Below are 16,391 nucleotides of genomic sequence, written 5' to 3'. Positions count from 1 at the left end.
GTATGTTTGTTCTATAAAAACATATACATGCAACACTTAGCCAAAACTTTTTTTTAATACATTTTAGATAGGTAGGGGATTTTTAAATCCTATCACTTTCTGCCACAACAGAGCAAATCCCTCTAAAGCTAGAGAACTTATTACTCCCACTGACCGCTAATGTTTTTTTTTTTTTTGTTTAAAGGCAGTTATTACTAATTGACTGATGATTCCAGTGCATTTATTTCTCATACTGGTGTGAGTGCATTGATAACTAGCACTGATAGTGGGGCATTCATAACTATTATTACTATTAACCACAAATGCCAGTGCATTTTTTACTACCCCTGGATGACTGATGTAAGGACAATTACTATTTTACCTACTGACACTGGAACATTCATTGTTCCAAAGTAACAACAAAAACGAATTTCTGGGTCCAAACTTACCATCTCCTCTCTTGCATATACTGGACAAAGGGCCACACCAAGCTCTGGCTGTAACAAAGTAACAGCTTGCAAGTGGCTTTCAGTAGCTTATCCAACTGGTTTAGCTTTTAGTTTAAAAATTTGAAGAACCCTGATTTAGAGTGAAAATCTGTTTCAATTCGGTGGTAACCTGTCACAAACCAGTGAAAATCTGTCACATTGACTTTGCTAAATTTAAGGCAGCCTGATTTGCAAACTTGTGTCACTAAATTGCTAGATAAATATATTTTGTGTTAGAGGTCTTTTACCTAGATACAAAGGTTCAAAAAGAAAATGGTAGTTTTTTTGTCAAATCTAAAGATTAATCACTTATTGCCCACATCCCTAATTTACTATAGAAACATCAATCAATAGACACCATGAATTAGGGTTTGACCTTATCCTGGTGCAGGGTAAGTATAAGAACTGGGGGGTTGTTGCCCTATGGAGTTACCTCTTGTCACACAAGGGTTTTGGGAGATTATATTCTCAAATTTCAATATCTCTATCTGAACTTGTAAGTAGTTTGGTAATATGACATTGATGATTACTTCTCTGTTCTCTGTCAGCCTTTATACTCTTGATATTTTTTGTTTTTGTTTTATAAATCAAAATACATTGTGAGATAACATATATCTGTGATACGCCCTATGATATATATATATATATATATATATCTTTGTAGTGGTTCCCTATTGCTTGTGCAGGATAAATCTCCATCTGCTTTTAAGAATGCATTTAAACATTTCTCCCAACTTCCCATTTTTGCGGTCTCTCTTAAGACCCTCTGTTTGAGTCTGGTTCCCTTTTGTCCTGTCATGATACTCTTCCATGCTTCTTGTGCTGTTTTCTGGCCAGGTTTAAGTTGCACCATTTCAACTTGGTGGTATGTGTACACCATTTCTCTGAATTATTATTATTATGGTATGCATATATAATATGTTAAAATACTAATTGTCAATTTGTATTTTGTTTAACCTCCTGAGCGTTACACTGAGGTCTAGATTTCTGTACCAAAAGTGATCCATCGTTTTTCATGAAATTTTTTTTTTAAATTGTAGACCTGTAACTTACAGAAATATGTCCGAACAGGGGTTCTAGTAGATATTATGAATATAAGGACGGAGGACGACGCTGGAATACGAAAACGACGCTGGATGAGCACAGGGGGACCAGGTAAGTAAGGATGGGAAAAATCTCGGGGTTAACCATCCTTGCAATTTTTTTGTGCCCGAGCGAAGGTCGGGCTTAACGGCAAGGTGGTTAAGTATACTGTATTTATTCGTTTTGTACATAACTATTCCCTGATGAAGCAGCTTTAATCTGGGAAACGGGTTGAAATATACAAGATTGTTTTCTTTATTAGGTTGCTATAGTCTATACTTATATATATATAAGTATATATATATATATATATATATAAACTCAGCCACAAACTGTATACTGGAACTAAAACCATTATAGGAGTCTCTCTTTTAGCCTGTTTACTGTCTTGTTTAAGTGTTTTAAAAAAGATGTTTAATAAAAAAAGGTTTTTATATATGTGTACTGTCTCATGTGTCCTGCTTTAAAATCCCACACAAAAAATTCTTTGCAATATGTGTTTCTATAGACATAAAAGTTGTTACACTACTTATTTTTCTTGATCTAGCTTAGTGACTTACATCACTTTACTGTTGATTTACTAAAGGAATTAAAACAGTTTAGTAAAGTGGATCTCCATATGGCAAATAGGATGAAGCTGTGTTCACGTCAGCCATAACATTCATTTTGCTTGGTAAACAGACGCTATGCTTTTACTAAATCAAACCCATTATTTTTTCTGCTCTTGCTTAGTAAGAAATAGGCACACCTAAACTTGATTCAGAAAACAGTTTTTACTGTGCGCATATACACCTGCACAATTAATCTTCTCTTTTTTTAAAAGTACTTCTTTTACAGGCTATTATTTTATATAATATTTCTTGTGCTTTATAATAACTCTCCTGATTATAAAGATTCATCTAACTAGTGAAAATAGTGATTAGTCTGCTCTACTTATTAAAATTAGTTTAAAAAAAAAAAATTACATGACAGATGTTGCTTTGATTAACCACCTGGGCGTTACACTGAGGTCTAGATTTCTGTACCAAAAGCGGTACACTGTTTTTCATGAATTTTTTTTTTAAATTGTAGACCTGTAACTTACAGAAATATGTCCGAACAGGGTTCTAGTAGATATCATGAATATAAAAAATTCTTTAAAAAAAAAATAGTGTATAATGTAATGTTTTGTACAGTAGCTTATATAATATATATATAATACAAATTATATATATATTCTATAAGGATTTCTTTGTATTGAGTACAGCAAAGCGATTTGAATTTCCCGCCCCACCTCCCGCACCGACGCATGCAATGACGTCACCGGGAAACCCCGGTGATCGTCACTGCACTCGCTGGGAGAAGACAGAAGAGGAAGGACGTGTCCGGAGGAGCTGCGGGGAGAAGGTGAGTATTTTTTTTTAGAAGTCGACGCTGGAACAGAACAGATCATCACAGCGGGGACCAGGTAAGGTAATGCATTTAACCACCCGACAAAGTTCGGTTTTACCAATTTTTGCTATTTTTTTTACCCCGAACCAAGGTCGTGTTTAACGGTCGGGTGGTCAATTAATATTATATTTTGAATGTTTTATTTTAATCCCATAGTCCCATAGCACTATATAACACTATAACTAGTGATTTCCTCCCATCTGTACCTAAATCCAGTTTATTTGGTTTGAGTACTATTTACTCCACTGTAGCCAAAGTAAATTTTTGTTCATCGACACAAGAAAGAACAGACAGGTGGGGAAACTGTAATGTAAGAAAACTAGGAGTGAATAATAAAGTTGCAGTAAAATCATCCTTCACCCCCCCCCCCCCCCAAAAAAAAAAAAATAGGTGTTATTATTATTCTTTAAAGATTTGGTCAACCCAAAATATGTACAATTTTTTTTTACTATAAATTATAGAGCTAAACTAAACAACAATAAAAAGGATTTAGAAGCTAGCATTATTCAGGCATGAAGCAGACCTTCCATCTACACTCTTTGAGTGGAAAAGTAACTAAAAGAGAAATGAAGCTTACCTCATCCCCATGTTCTACCTGCAGTGACTAGGTGGGGATGAGATCACTAACCTTCAAGGAAGAATCCTATGGACCTTAAGGCAGCAAAAAATCTCAATCCATGATGATCTTGGAATGGAGTGTTATCTTGCATGATCCAACTCCACTGCATTTCATAAGAAACTTCCCAGAAGGACAGTGACATCAGATAGGTAATCGTAATTATACACTATTTTTCATATACACTACATTTGTCACCTACTAATAACAGATGATTTAGGAAAAGGGAAAGACCCAAAAGAATAAAGGAGATTTTCAATTTTAATCACGGTTCTGCATAGGTGTAAATTTTCAATAAAGGATTTTTGAACAAAAAGATAGATGAAGGAAAAAAAGAAACAAACATATCCATAACAGCAGAAAAAATGGAAAATAATAATAATAGTAATAAAAAAAAAAAACTGAAAAGAACATAAGTAACCTGCCAGGGCAAATTTAAAATAAGCCCCTATCTGTTAGAGAGTTAAAAACAGACATAAACAAGATATTGGAAAACAGAAAGAATAATACCATAAAGCAAGTATGTCCCAGAGATCAAGTCTTCCCCATTCACATCCTCTACAGGTATAGTCCCTCAAAACCAAAGAAAATACAGAACCAAATCACATATTAGGAAAAAGGAATGCAAAAGGATGTGCTGGCCTCACAAAACCCATATTTCCTGATATCTGTCTAAACAGTTATTAACCCGGGGCATCAGGTGTTCCATTAATTGGATATCATTTACCAGCTTATATACATCTATCTGTATTGGAAGTAAAGTTGATTTCCATATAGGAATATTTATAGGAATATAATACACCATACTGCTGTAAAAACATGAGTAACCAATTTAGCCTCTGCAGAGACCCTGCAGAGAAATACCACATAAGTGTAGGTATCAGATTTTAACCATATTTTATATTATGGAAAGTGTATAGAAAGAAAAAGAACACCTCTTTTGTAACCGGAGGAATAAAATGCGTAGGTGGATTGGGAACATCACAATGGCAGTGTCTCTAAGAGATAAAGGAAGACACTGACTGCATCCACCAGACTCCAGTTTTAAGTTTTGTGCAAACATTTGAATGGCAATTAGATTATAAGGTATACCTGTATCTCTGTGTTGCCTCCATCAAGTAACCTAATGGCCAATAAAATGCTTTCTTGAAAGATCTTATCATTCTTTGAGCTCATGATCAGATCAGACACAAGTTTGGTGGCTCCTTCTCGGTCTAATTTACACTGAATTGGTGCGATTATTGACCAGTCTTGGTCCTGACCTGTGAATTAAAAATGGTATTTCATTTTAGAAGTTAGTGCATGCATGAAATATTAAAGTCAATGAATGATGGAGTCTGGAAATATAAGTAAGCTATAGACAAGTGTAAAAAAATAATGTCAGCACATATTAGCTCCAACCTTGAGGATGGAACGAGGACTCTGCATATTTACAACTTACAATGTTTCTGTGTACAAATAGCTGTGTATTTTAGCCTTGTGGCAATGGAGAGATGAGGTTCTAGAAAGATACTGATTTACTAGGGAAGAAAGGTGTTTATTACCGATGGCAGAGCTGTCAGCTGTCTCGCCTTTAGTATTTGACTTCTTGTTTTGCAGGTAATTACTCAGAAGGGTTTTCCTAAGTAAACTTCCCTATAGGGACAGAAGCAAGAAATGAGTTAGACAGGGAGGAAGGAAAACATAAATTGCAAGCTTCATTTATAAGGATGCCGAGTATCTGTGAACTAATAATGAACATGCTGGGCTATATGAAGATGCTGCTTATCTGTGTACTGATAATGAACTAACCGCTCTGGATAATGATGCTGAGCATCATTAAACACTTATGGTGAAGCTGATGTTCAGATTTATTTTTAAGATATAATTGATCTTAACTATGTGTGTCACAGATTTATGTATTGTACACATCTGTAAAGAAAACAACAAAAGCATTAGTTGGCAACTTACAAAGATTTAACAAATGACCTATGTATAAGCTCTATCTAAAAAAAATAGAAAAGAAAATAACCTTTCTATATAAATGTAGCCAAAATGTAATAAACTCCAATTGATCATACTAAAGTAAAAATATTTTATGTGCAAGAAGAGTAGAGCAGGTTCACTTTGTAAAGTGAATGAGGAATATTTGTGCTGACCTCAATCATCCAAACATTTGCAGTGTATGTTTCTTGCACATAATTGTATATTCTTTGCAAAATAAATTTTCCATAATTCATTTACCTTATTTTTCAGGGAGTGTATAAAAACAACACCCAGTGTTTAACTGGCTGCTAAGAACAACGTTTGCAGCCTTCTTCATTTTTACAATTCAGTTGCATGTTGACCTGCTGCTGTTGTTCACTTGTTCACATTTAATTCCATGTGTAAAATAGCAACTTTCCAGTGTTCATCATTCAGATGACTTTAGACACAGTTATGTTTAATAACTTAAAATCCCCCTAATCTGATTGGTGCCTAAGGGCAAGGTCTCTTTTCCGAAATTTCATTTATACTTAAAAATTTAAATTAGATATTACAGATAACAGCTGTGGGTAGCACAAACATATATATGTTAACTACATTTTTCTTACCCGCTCCTCATAATTATTTTTCTTCATCAGCATTTGCTGTAAAGTCCGTAAGACCTTGATACATAGTTTCTCTTCAGAGGACATAAGATTTTTGGTGTGCTGAATCAGCCTGAGGGAAAAAAGAAATTGACAATGTCTTAAGCATGTTGTAACAGAGAAATTAGAGTATTTATCAGGTGGAGGTATATATAACTATGCCATAGACTTGACCTGGTTGCCAACCCTGAAAATAATCAATAGAAAAACAAAACAAAGAGAAGGGTTTTGTGGCAAAAAATAGGATTGTACTAATAATTATTTCTCATAATACATATAACAAGTATTGTGCAGTGCAATATTCAGTTTTGCAATGACTGGAGATACAGGTCCAGATGATTGCTGTATGGGCCCCTCAAGGGCACAAGACAATGAACTCCTGATGGGAATATAATAACATATTAACAATAGTGTTGAATGCCTAAGTCTATTACCCAAACTTAGGCTTCTTCAGGGGTGACGTTATGTTAAGCGGGAGTGAGCACAGTACTTGAAAGTATCTAGGTTCACAGTAATAGCATAATGTAGGTATACAAACAATCAGTGCAAGGGGAAAATATTAAACTTGGTATATATACATATAATACAAACCATGTGGTGGTACATAGAGTATAGTGGTAATGCATATACAACAATATGGTCAGGTTCAATTGGATCTAATAATTGACAACAAATAGCAATATAAAAACGGAAAAGACTTACATATTCCTTGAAGATAGAATATATGTGTGTGTGTAAAACACGCCTGGAAGAAAGAACAGAGTCCCAGGCAGTTTGTAGATGTGGAGAAAGCCCATCCAAGGGGGAAGATAGGCCCTTAAGGTAAGTACCCAAAGGAGGAACCTATATTAAGGTAGGATTGTATAGTGATTAAAATCTAAGAAACGATAGGGGAAAAATACTAGGTTTGAGTTAAATAAGAAGTAACTAAAGTAGTACTTTAATGTAAGACAAAGCAAACAATAGGTATGTAGTATTCCTAAATTACTTCAATATAGTATTGGGTCCAAAGGTTATTTATGCTCAATAAGTAGTTAAAGAGTTATAAGGTTCAGGATTGAATATGCCCAATAGGTAGTTAAATAAAGTTATAAATTCTCATGAAACCCTTGCCTTTTTACATGGAATACAATTAAAAGATGTAAGGGGTAATAGAAGTCATAAATGATATAAATTTTCACTATAAAATGAAAGATTTTAGTTAGAAATGGGCAGCTGGTGAATGAATGAACATCAGGCAAGAATTGCTATGGGGGCAATAATTACAATAAGGTGTAAATAATAGTTAGGAAAAGAGAACTAGTAAGAGGATAAATATTTACTGCTTTACAGCACAATTTGTTATAAGTATAAAAGGTATAGGTTGTGGTGAATAAAAATAAATACCTTTTGGTCCTGAGAGGAAAGGGCACTGAGACCGTAGCCGCGGTCTGTATCAGCTGGTGTAGCGTATGAGACTAGGCAGCTGGGGAGACTCCAGAATTCGCCTCCATATAAGGTATGGGGGACAGCGTTCCGGAAGTCTCCCTCCGCCATGTGCACGTCTCCGATATGATTTTAGAAACTAAATGGATATTCACATTAAAAGCGAATCACTTGCCAGGCCTTAACAAAATGTTAAGTTTTAACCCATTATTACATAATTGAACTTTGCTTAATTTATTCTGGGTACTCCCAATTTGGAATATGTTTGCACTGTGTATTATATGATCACAAATTATATTGATTATATTTTATGTTGTATCATTAAAAGTATTACACTGTATGTTCTATTTGTACAATTCATACTGATTTTAATGTTTTTTTGTACATTCATAGCCATCATTACTATATAGTTTTTATATGTTTCCTCTTGTTTCATATTATTCTTTCAATTCAATCTTTAGGGCACGGCTGCACATCTCCTCAAAACCCTTCCCAGTGTGTGCCTGGGTGCGGGCAGACTTGCGGGGACAGGAGCATCTTAGAAGATGAAGGGCGTGTTTTTCTCAACGTCACCCGCCCAATACTAATCCCCATATGAGCCTGTTCCTTTGGACGGACTTGCTGTGGCCTGGGTGCGCATGATTTGATGCGCACTTCCAGGGCACTGAGCTGGCCGGCATCCAGATCCACCTACACCTCCCTCTTCTAACGTCACGAGGATAAGAGGACCCCCTTTCGGGAGTCCAAAATCCGCTTTGACGCCATTAACCCGCACCAACGTCCTCTCACATTGGAGACGTGCAGGTGGTAGGGGGAGACTTCCGGAACGCCATCCCCCATACCTTATATAGCTGCCTAGTCTCATACTCTACACCAGCTGAACAGACCGCAGCTGCTGTCTCAGTGCTGGACCAAAAGGTATTTCTTTTTAATCACCACAACCTATAACTTTCATGCTTATAATAAACTGTGCTGTAAAGCAGTATATATTTATCCACTTACTAGTTCTCTTTTCCTAACTATTATATACACCTTATTGTAATTATGCCCTCAGCAATTCTTGCCTGATGTTCATTCATTCACCAGCTGCCCATCCCTAACTAATATGTATACCTGATAGTGAATAATTATTCATTTATGGCTTCTATTACCCCTACATCTTTTAATTGTATTCCATGTAAGAAGGCAAGAGTTTCATGAGAATTCTCAATGAGAACTTTATTTAACTACCCATTGGGCAAAGACAATCCTGAACCTTATAACTCTTTAACTACTTATTAAGCATAGATAACCTTTGGACCCTATTTTTTATTGGCATAATTTAGGATTACAACATACCTATTGTTTGCTTTCTTACATTAACGTACTACTTTAGTCAATTCCTATTTAACTCAAACCTAGTATTATTTCCCTATTGTTTCTCAAATTATAATCACTATACAAACCTACCTCAATATAGGTTCCTCCTTTGGGTACTTACCTTAAGGGCCTATCTTCCCCCTTGGATGGGCTTTCTCCACATCTACAAACTGCCCAGGACTCTGTTCTTTCCCCCAGGTGTGTTTTACACACACATATGTTCTATCTTCAAGGAATATGTAAGTCTTTTCCATTTTTTATATTGCTATTTGTTGTCAATTATTGGATCCATTTGTACCTGACCATATTGTTGTATATGCATTACCACTATACTCTCTATACTCATGTACCACCACATGGTTTGTATTATATGTATATATACCAAGTTTAATATTTTCCCCTTGCACTGATTGTTTGTATACTTACATTATGCTATTACTGTGAACCTAGATACTTTCAAGTACTGTGCTCACTCCCGCTTAACATAACGTCACCCCTGAAGAAGCCTAAGTTTGGGTAATAGACTTAGGCATTCGACACTATTGTTAATATGTTATTATATTCCCATCAGGAGTTCATTGTCTTGTGCCCTTGCGTGTTTTACACACACATATATTCTATCTTCAAGGAATATGTAAGTCTTTTCCGTTTTTATATTGCTATTTGTTGTCAATTATTAGATCCAATTGAACCTGACCATATTGTTGTATATGCATTACCACTATACTCTATGTACCACCACATGGTTTGTATTATATGTATATATACCAAGTTTAATATTTTCCCCTTGCACTGATTGTTTGTATACCTACATTATGCTATTACTGTGAACCTAGACACTTTCAAGTACTGTGCTCACTCCCACTTAACGTAACGTCACCCCTGAAAGGGCCTATACAGCAGTGATCTGGACCTGTATCTCCAGTCATTGCAAAACTGAATATTGCACTGCACAATACTTGTGATATGTATTATGAGAAATCATCATTTAAGCACAGTGCTCTAAATTATTCAATCTATTCTCATCTTCAAAGCCCCAAGTTTCAAGAGTTCCAGATAATAGATTATTCCACCGCATCACAAAATCGCTGACTGAATATTTGTTCATTATGCATGTGCTACAGCAACACAATAAAAAATTTTAAAAAACATACTTAGAAATAAAGCCTCCACTCTCACATCGTACACGGGCATCAGTTCCTTCTGCAAAAAGTAGTTCGGGATGGTGGAGGACATCTACAAGAACAGACTGCTCGGCTTCCACAAGCGGTTTTAACTTTTCCTCTAATGTGTTTATAATATCCTAGTAAAAGTAGAATTAAAGTGTTGAGTGTCAAGTGGCAGTGTTCCTTGAATAGGTGCCATTACAACTGATCAGAGTAAAAACATTTTTTAACATATATTGCTTTTAAAAATATGTAAATGATTGTGCTACATGGTAAATAATACTTAATAGTGACTTTGTTGAACTGTGTGATTGCTATTCATGCATGCGATGTAAAATAGTAAAGACATTTCTGCAAATCAGCCCTATAGAGATGCATATGGAAATAATGGTTGGATATGATATGGATATGATATCTAAATCATTTTACATATTTTTTTTATCAAGCCCTATTTGCTGAATGAAAGGTGTGGAAAACAACTGTATGGATTGTTTTTAAAACAAAATATATAAATGCATAAATAGCTTTGCTGTCAGCAGTTTACATGATAGTGGTCTTTAAAATCGTACTCTGGGCAATAGCAAAATATATGTTTGCAAAAGATGTGTCTCAACTTTTTTGCCTGAAAAAACACTTGTCATTCCATTCAGCCAGTATATCATTTAAACAACCCTACCACAACTACCTTACCGTTTTTTTTCCGCAATTACATTTTAAGCACTTATAAACACGGGAAAATGCCCCCCCATGAAATCGTATGCATTTTTAATGCACTTTTACTAGCGTTTTAAAGCTTGCCTTTAAACCTCTGTAAAATGCTGCAAAATGTCTATGCTGCGTTTCCCTGTGTTTTTACTGCATTTACGTTTCAAGCACTTATAAATGCGGGAAAATGCCCCCATTAAAATCAATGGACACGTTTAACCTGCGTTTTAATTTTTAAAATGTTGCAAGGAGCGTAATCTATAGGGTTCAAAACGTGTCTCAAGGAAATGCCCTGGTGTAGATTAGCCTATTGGAATGCATGGGAATTTCAAACATGTGCTTTTAAAGTCTCAGGTGAAACGCTGTGGAAAACATCCATGTAGATTCAGCCTAAAGACACATTTTAGGCAATAAACCCACAGTGTACTAATGATAGTATATATCCTTAAATTTTAGTAGATTTCTGCTTTTTGTGAAAAATGTTTTTGTGAAAAATGAGCAAAGAATAATATTTGCGTAAATATAATTTGTGTTGTTTTCTACAAACATTTTAATTCCAACACATAATTTGTACTGTGGCCACATTATTTTTTTAACACTTTTATTAGTTTTATAAAATTGGCTTCCCTGGGTCTGACAGTTGTTCTTTTCAATTTCACAGATGAATCCTCAGGAATCTTAACATCAACATCTTATACTTGATGTACAATTATACTTGATTTGACTTCTGATCACATATAACATATATTTATTTTCAGATGAAAAAGTATTTAGATGCAATTTTGATAAAATTATGAAATTGTTTTTACTCACCTGTAACTTTTCCACAATATTTTTGTAGTCCCACTGATTCTGAGTGGCACTGGCACGAGTGAAGGTTCGCGTGGTTGTGGATTGCTTGTATGTGGGTTGGGCTCGAACTAGTGAACTAGAAGAGCTGTTTAACAGGGAGCTCACATGTGAATCTAAGTCCATAGGCAGAGATATGCTCCGACTTTTGGCTAGAAAGGAATGCAGACAAGATGAATACGTACCTATAGTATATACTTTAACAAAATAAAGGATAAAGAATATACAGCTTTTCCATCAATTAAAGTAGTACAGTGGTTTTCAAAATTGTCTGCAGACCACTTTTACAGACAAGGAATATGACCTAAAGATGACAATAATAAACACAGCATGGAACAAAGGTATGTATATTATAATTTTTTTTTCAATGTTTGGCACTGAAGCTTAATTTGCTTATTTTTATCATCATTGGTTCCTCCTCCTACCCCATAAAAAGGCGATTAAACATCAAATAAAACTATTCTGCTTCTACTGTATACTTTTTTTTATGTCCAATGAAATACTATCATTGACTTAATTTATCATTGAGGTAGGGCTGGTAGCAAGAGCTTTCAGGGTCCTGTGAAAACAGGAAATCGTGGTAGCCCCCACATGATGCTGAGCCTTTATGAGGGAAGGGAAAGGAACTGGAACAGTGTGGCCGGGGGGGAAAGGGCTAGATGATGCTGGATGCCCTCCAGCCAACAAATAGAGACAGGCTCTCTCTGACTTGCTGGAGCTCCTAATTTGTAGCTTGATTAGTAGTTTTAGAAAGGAAAAGGAGTCACTACAACTGTGCATGATGAAATGTTAGGCTAGAGTTCAGCTTTAAACCTTACCACAGTATCTGAAATTGTTACGCAGACTAGAATTTTTTCAATTCATCCAAAAAAATTGCATACACTCATGCTGTTGTGCTTTAAAATGTATTTAGTGAACAAAAAGTAATTTAATTTGGGTGCTGGTACATAAAAAGATGCACCTTTAAATACTTTTTAAGGACACAGCTGCCTATTCTGCAGAAAATCTGAAGTGTTTAGTAAATTTACAGTCTTTATGCAGTTAATTTAACACATGTTCAGAAAGTCAGAAGATAAATTATAATTTGCAGGAATATGTAAATTATGAGTGTACTATTTGATATGTGCTGTTTAATATGGATCACCTACCCCTGTATCCACTACAGTCCTGTGCATTAAAAGTGAACCTATTAGGTAGCCCCTGTATCTAGTTCTTATGTGAGAAAACTATATACAGCTTAGTTATTGAGTGGTACATGAGAACATAATCTGTGGATATTTTTATTTTTTATTTTTTTTTAACTTAAAACTGTATGTATTTTATTTTTCCAAATTGAACAATTGAACAGTGCATACAAATTAATCTAAAGCTGCGTACACACCTGCAATTTTTGTCGTTGGAAAGGATCTTTCACGATCCTTTCCAACGACAAGGGAGTGCACGATGCATGAACGGTGCTGTACATACAGCACCGTTCATGCTCTATGGAGAGGGGGAGGGGGAGAGCGACGGAGCGGCACCCTGCTGCGCGCTCTCCCCTTCCCTTTCATTAGGATCGGTTGTCGTCCATCGTCCGTGGATCCGGCAGGACGGTCTTTCTGACGATGGACGACAACGACTGTACACACGGCAGATTTTCGCCCAATAATTGGCCGATGCCGATTATCGGGCGATAAAAATCTGACGTGTGTACGTAGCTTTATGCTCCAAAGCAATACAGAGCACAGCTGTAATGCACAAATTGTAGTAAACTACAACACACATACAAAAGCACACACCTAATGAAGTATGAGTATTTTAAATGACTGATGAACCTAGAATAACACTCTATTCCTTGTTAAACATGGTTCATATTACTTTTTGATTGGATCAATTCTGCTTTCAAATTTTGTGACAAAATTTTCTTGTATTGATTTTTTTATTAAATTTTCTGCTTGTGTTGTTCATAAATAAGTCATTCATGCATGTTGTCTGCTTTATGTTTCCTCATGCTTAAAAACCTTTAGATGTATTTTCTATTTTCGGAAATCAATACTTACTTGAAAATTGACACAAATTAACTTTGTTCCACATGGCATTGCAAAATGCAATGAATATGTACTGTAATCCTTAACAACAGGTAATCATCTTCAATTTAGACCTGTAAATACTAATTTCTGATTGGTTGCTATGACTTACTGCACTTTTAGCTTTTTATTGCTCTTTGTCCTGCTTAGTCTAAATACTTTGCAGTATAAAACGTAAAGTGTTTCTCTTACTCATTTAGTCTCACGCTCTAACTCTCTCTGGTGGATGATTCAATGATCACTAAATAAGACAATGTCTAATTGTATTTTGTCCTTACCAACCATGGCCAGGGCCCGTATACATGCCTCTACTGAGCCCTTATATTGCTGCTGAAGCCAAGGACACTCAAGAAGTCGAGTAGTGGACTGGAGTAACTGGACAACAATAGTTTGATGAGTCTAAAATAAATGAATGTCGATCAGTAAATTCTTCCTACTAAAAGGCTGCAATTAAGTAACAAATCTGAAAATGAATAAACATCTATTTTTTACACCTATAGTTATTAATTTTATGTGCTATATTACATATAGAAATGGTTTTAAGAACAATATTACAAAAAATTGGCAAAACCATGGCTTTAAAATCGGGTTGAGATTCTTCTGCACTTATTTACAGGTGTATTTGATCCTATTTGACCTGCTTTTATATTCCCATAGACTTGAATAGGGAGAAAAGCAGTTTTGATTCAAAAATAGCCTGTCAACCAAGGCCTTAGTGGTATTGAAACCCACATTGATGACCACATACCTGTAGTGAAGTGCTGTTCTCTGAAAATGGAGAGTTAAAGAAGGACCTTATTGTCTCCAAGACCACAGTAAGAACATACTTCTCCAACGTAGCATCAGGCAGGCGCTTTTCACGCTTATTACATACCTGACAAAAAGAAAAATATTTAGAAAAAATCATAATACAATTTATTTCAACAATTTATCTTTGATGTTTACCTAGAGGTGTCTTTGATCTCAAATACAGCAAAACCATAAATACCACCTAAGCTTTTATACTTACTCGAGCCATATCAAGGATGAAGTTCTCAAAGAGATTCCATATGTGATTGCTAGTATAGATTTCCTTCATTTCTACTTCAGTATCCACATAACAATGGTTTACAAAGTTAACATAAGACATTTTCACCTTTAAAAGAAAAAGATTATTATATATACTGAAAAAAAATTCTCACAATACTCAGGAATTGTGGGTAATTTACTGGCATTTTGTTAACAAAGTGATTTTTTTTTAACAAACTTGCTAACAAACTTGTTTTTACCTCTGTGATGCAGTCCTCATGGGTCACCACTCGCACTACATCTTCTAGAGGCAACAGAGACGTGCACTTTATTTCAGTGTAAACATTCTTTCCCTCAGCACATGCAGCAAGAAGATCAACCAGTGAAATGTGGTACATGAGAGGACTGTTGTCTTCCACTCCTTCACGAGCTGCTGCCATCAGTTCCAACATTGAAGCAAATGATGCTTTGTCATTGTAAAAGACTACCACATCATCTCCTGCATTGGTCAGCTAAAGAGAAAAACATTTTTGATATGTAGAATATAGAAAAAGAATCCAGACAGTTTTAAATCTAATAAGATTTATGGATTTCTACATAATTCTACCAGGACTGTGGACGAATAGATATGCAACTTGGCTACTTTGGTTAAGAATGATACTGGTAGTAATGCATTGCTTTAAAACGTATTAGGAGTCAGTGAGGCATTTATAAAAATCATGTATTGCCTACCTTTACTGCAAGAATTTGCATTACCAGAGAGGTGGGTATTTTGCAGGAGATCTTCACTTGTCTATCACAGCCACTGCAAAATGCCCTGTATACAGTAAGTTCTCCAGAGGGTGTTAAATGATGATAAAGCCAACCTCTCCATCATGTTGATAGTGTTCAGGCCCAGTGGTTGGTTGGTAAGGCCCAAGCATTATGATAAAAATTCAATAAACATATCAATATGTAACCCTAATAAAAACTCACCCTAATAAAAACTACACACTATAAGTGCAATTACTCCCTGATGTAAAAAAAATTGTTAGAAAGTGCCACCAAATTGAAAGGTAAATGCCCAAAAATGATAATCTCAATGCTTCCCAGTGTAAATAAAATCTTCAAAAAAGGTCCAGGACCTATTGAGGCTTTGCTGGCAAGATTAGTTCTGTGAGCATGTTTGTCCTTTTTTCCATTATAATGGTCCATGATGATGTTTATGATATCCAAAAAGAGGACATCATAAACTTAAGTTAAAATTGGAAAATTTTGGTTACACTAAGAATTATTGGGATTGCGCTTTGTTTGGGGACTTTGTCATTTACCCTAAATGAGTCTCTTTAAATATGTAAGGAAACATTTTTTTATTAAATACAAGGAAAGAAAACTTTAATATTTTAGATATTAGTAGTATTCTGTAGAACACTATATACCTTCTTTATTAATGCCAAAGTCTGCATAAACCAAATTGATGCCACTACTCAGCTTGGGGAACATAGTAGAAGTATGTCAAATAAGATTTACCAGCTTTGTTTTTAAATGTCTGACATATGCAGGCTGTTCACTGACAAGCAGAAATAATTACAAGAATTCTGAAGTGAAAAGTTGCAAGGCATGATTAG

General features: G+C 35.3%; 1 protein-coding gene across 2 annotated transcripts in view; it reads right to left on the bottom strand.

Annotated features, from left to right (window-relative positions):
- Positions 1 to 16,391, bottom strand: part of ITPR3 (inositol 1,4,5-trisphosphate receptor type 3) — a 187,055-nt gene that overhangs the window by 69,079 nt on the left and 101,585 nt on the right. For both annotated transcript variants that reach the window (XM_072422560.1, XM_072422566.1), the window contains exons 31-39: positions 15,045 to 15,296; positions 14,786 to 14,911; positions 14,525 to 14,650; positions 14,055 to 14,175; positions 11,675 to 11,862; positions 10,145 to 10,293; positions 6,171 to 6,279; positions 5,142 to 5,232; positions 4,690 to 4,859 (exon numbers count right to left, since the gene is read on the bottom strand). In XM_072422560.1, the coding sequence (XP_072278661.1) occupies positions 4,690 to 4,859; positions 5,142 to 5,232; positions 6,171 to 6,279; positions 10,145 to 10,293; positions 11,675 to 11,862; positions 14,055 to 14,175; positions 14,525 to 14,650; positions 14,786 to 14,911; positions 15,045 to 15,296 (1,332 nt within the window). The remainder of the gene's footprint in view (positions 1 to 4,689; positions 4,860 to 5,141; positions 5,233 to 6,170; positions 6,280 to 10,144; positions 10,294 to 11,674; positions 11,863 to 14,054; positions 14,176 to 14,524; positions 14,651 to 14,785; positions 14,912 to 15,044; positions 15,297 to 16,391) is intronic.

The sequence above is a fragment of the Pyxicephalus adspersus genome, chromosome 1 (assembly GCF_032062135.1).
Source record: "Pyxicephalus adspersus chromosome 1, UCB_Pads_2.0, whole genome shotgun sequence".
NCBI classification, from domain to species: Eukaryota; Metazoa; Chordata; class Amphibia; order Anura; family Pyxicephalidae; genus Pyxicephalus; species Pyxicephalus adspersus.
The sequence above is the reverse complement of the archived record's forward strand: the minus strand, read 5'-3'. Positions and strand labels throughout refer to the sequence as shown.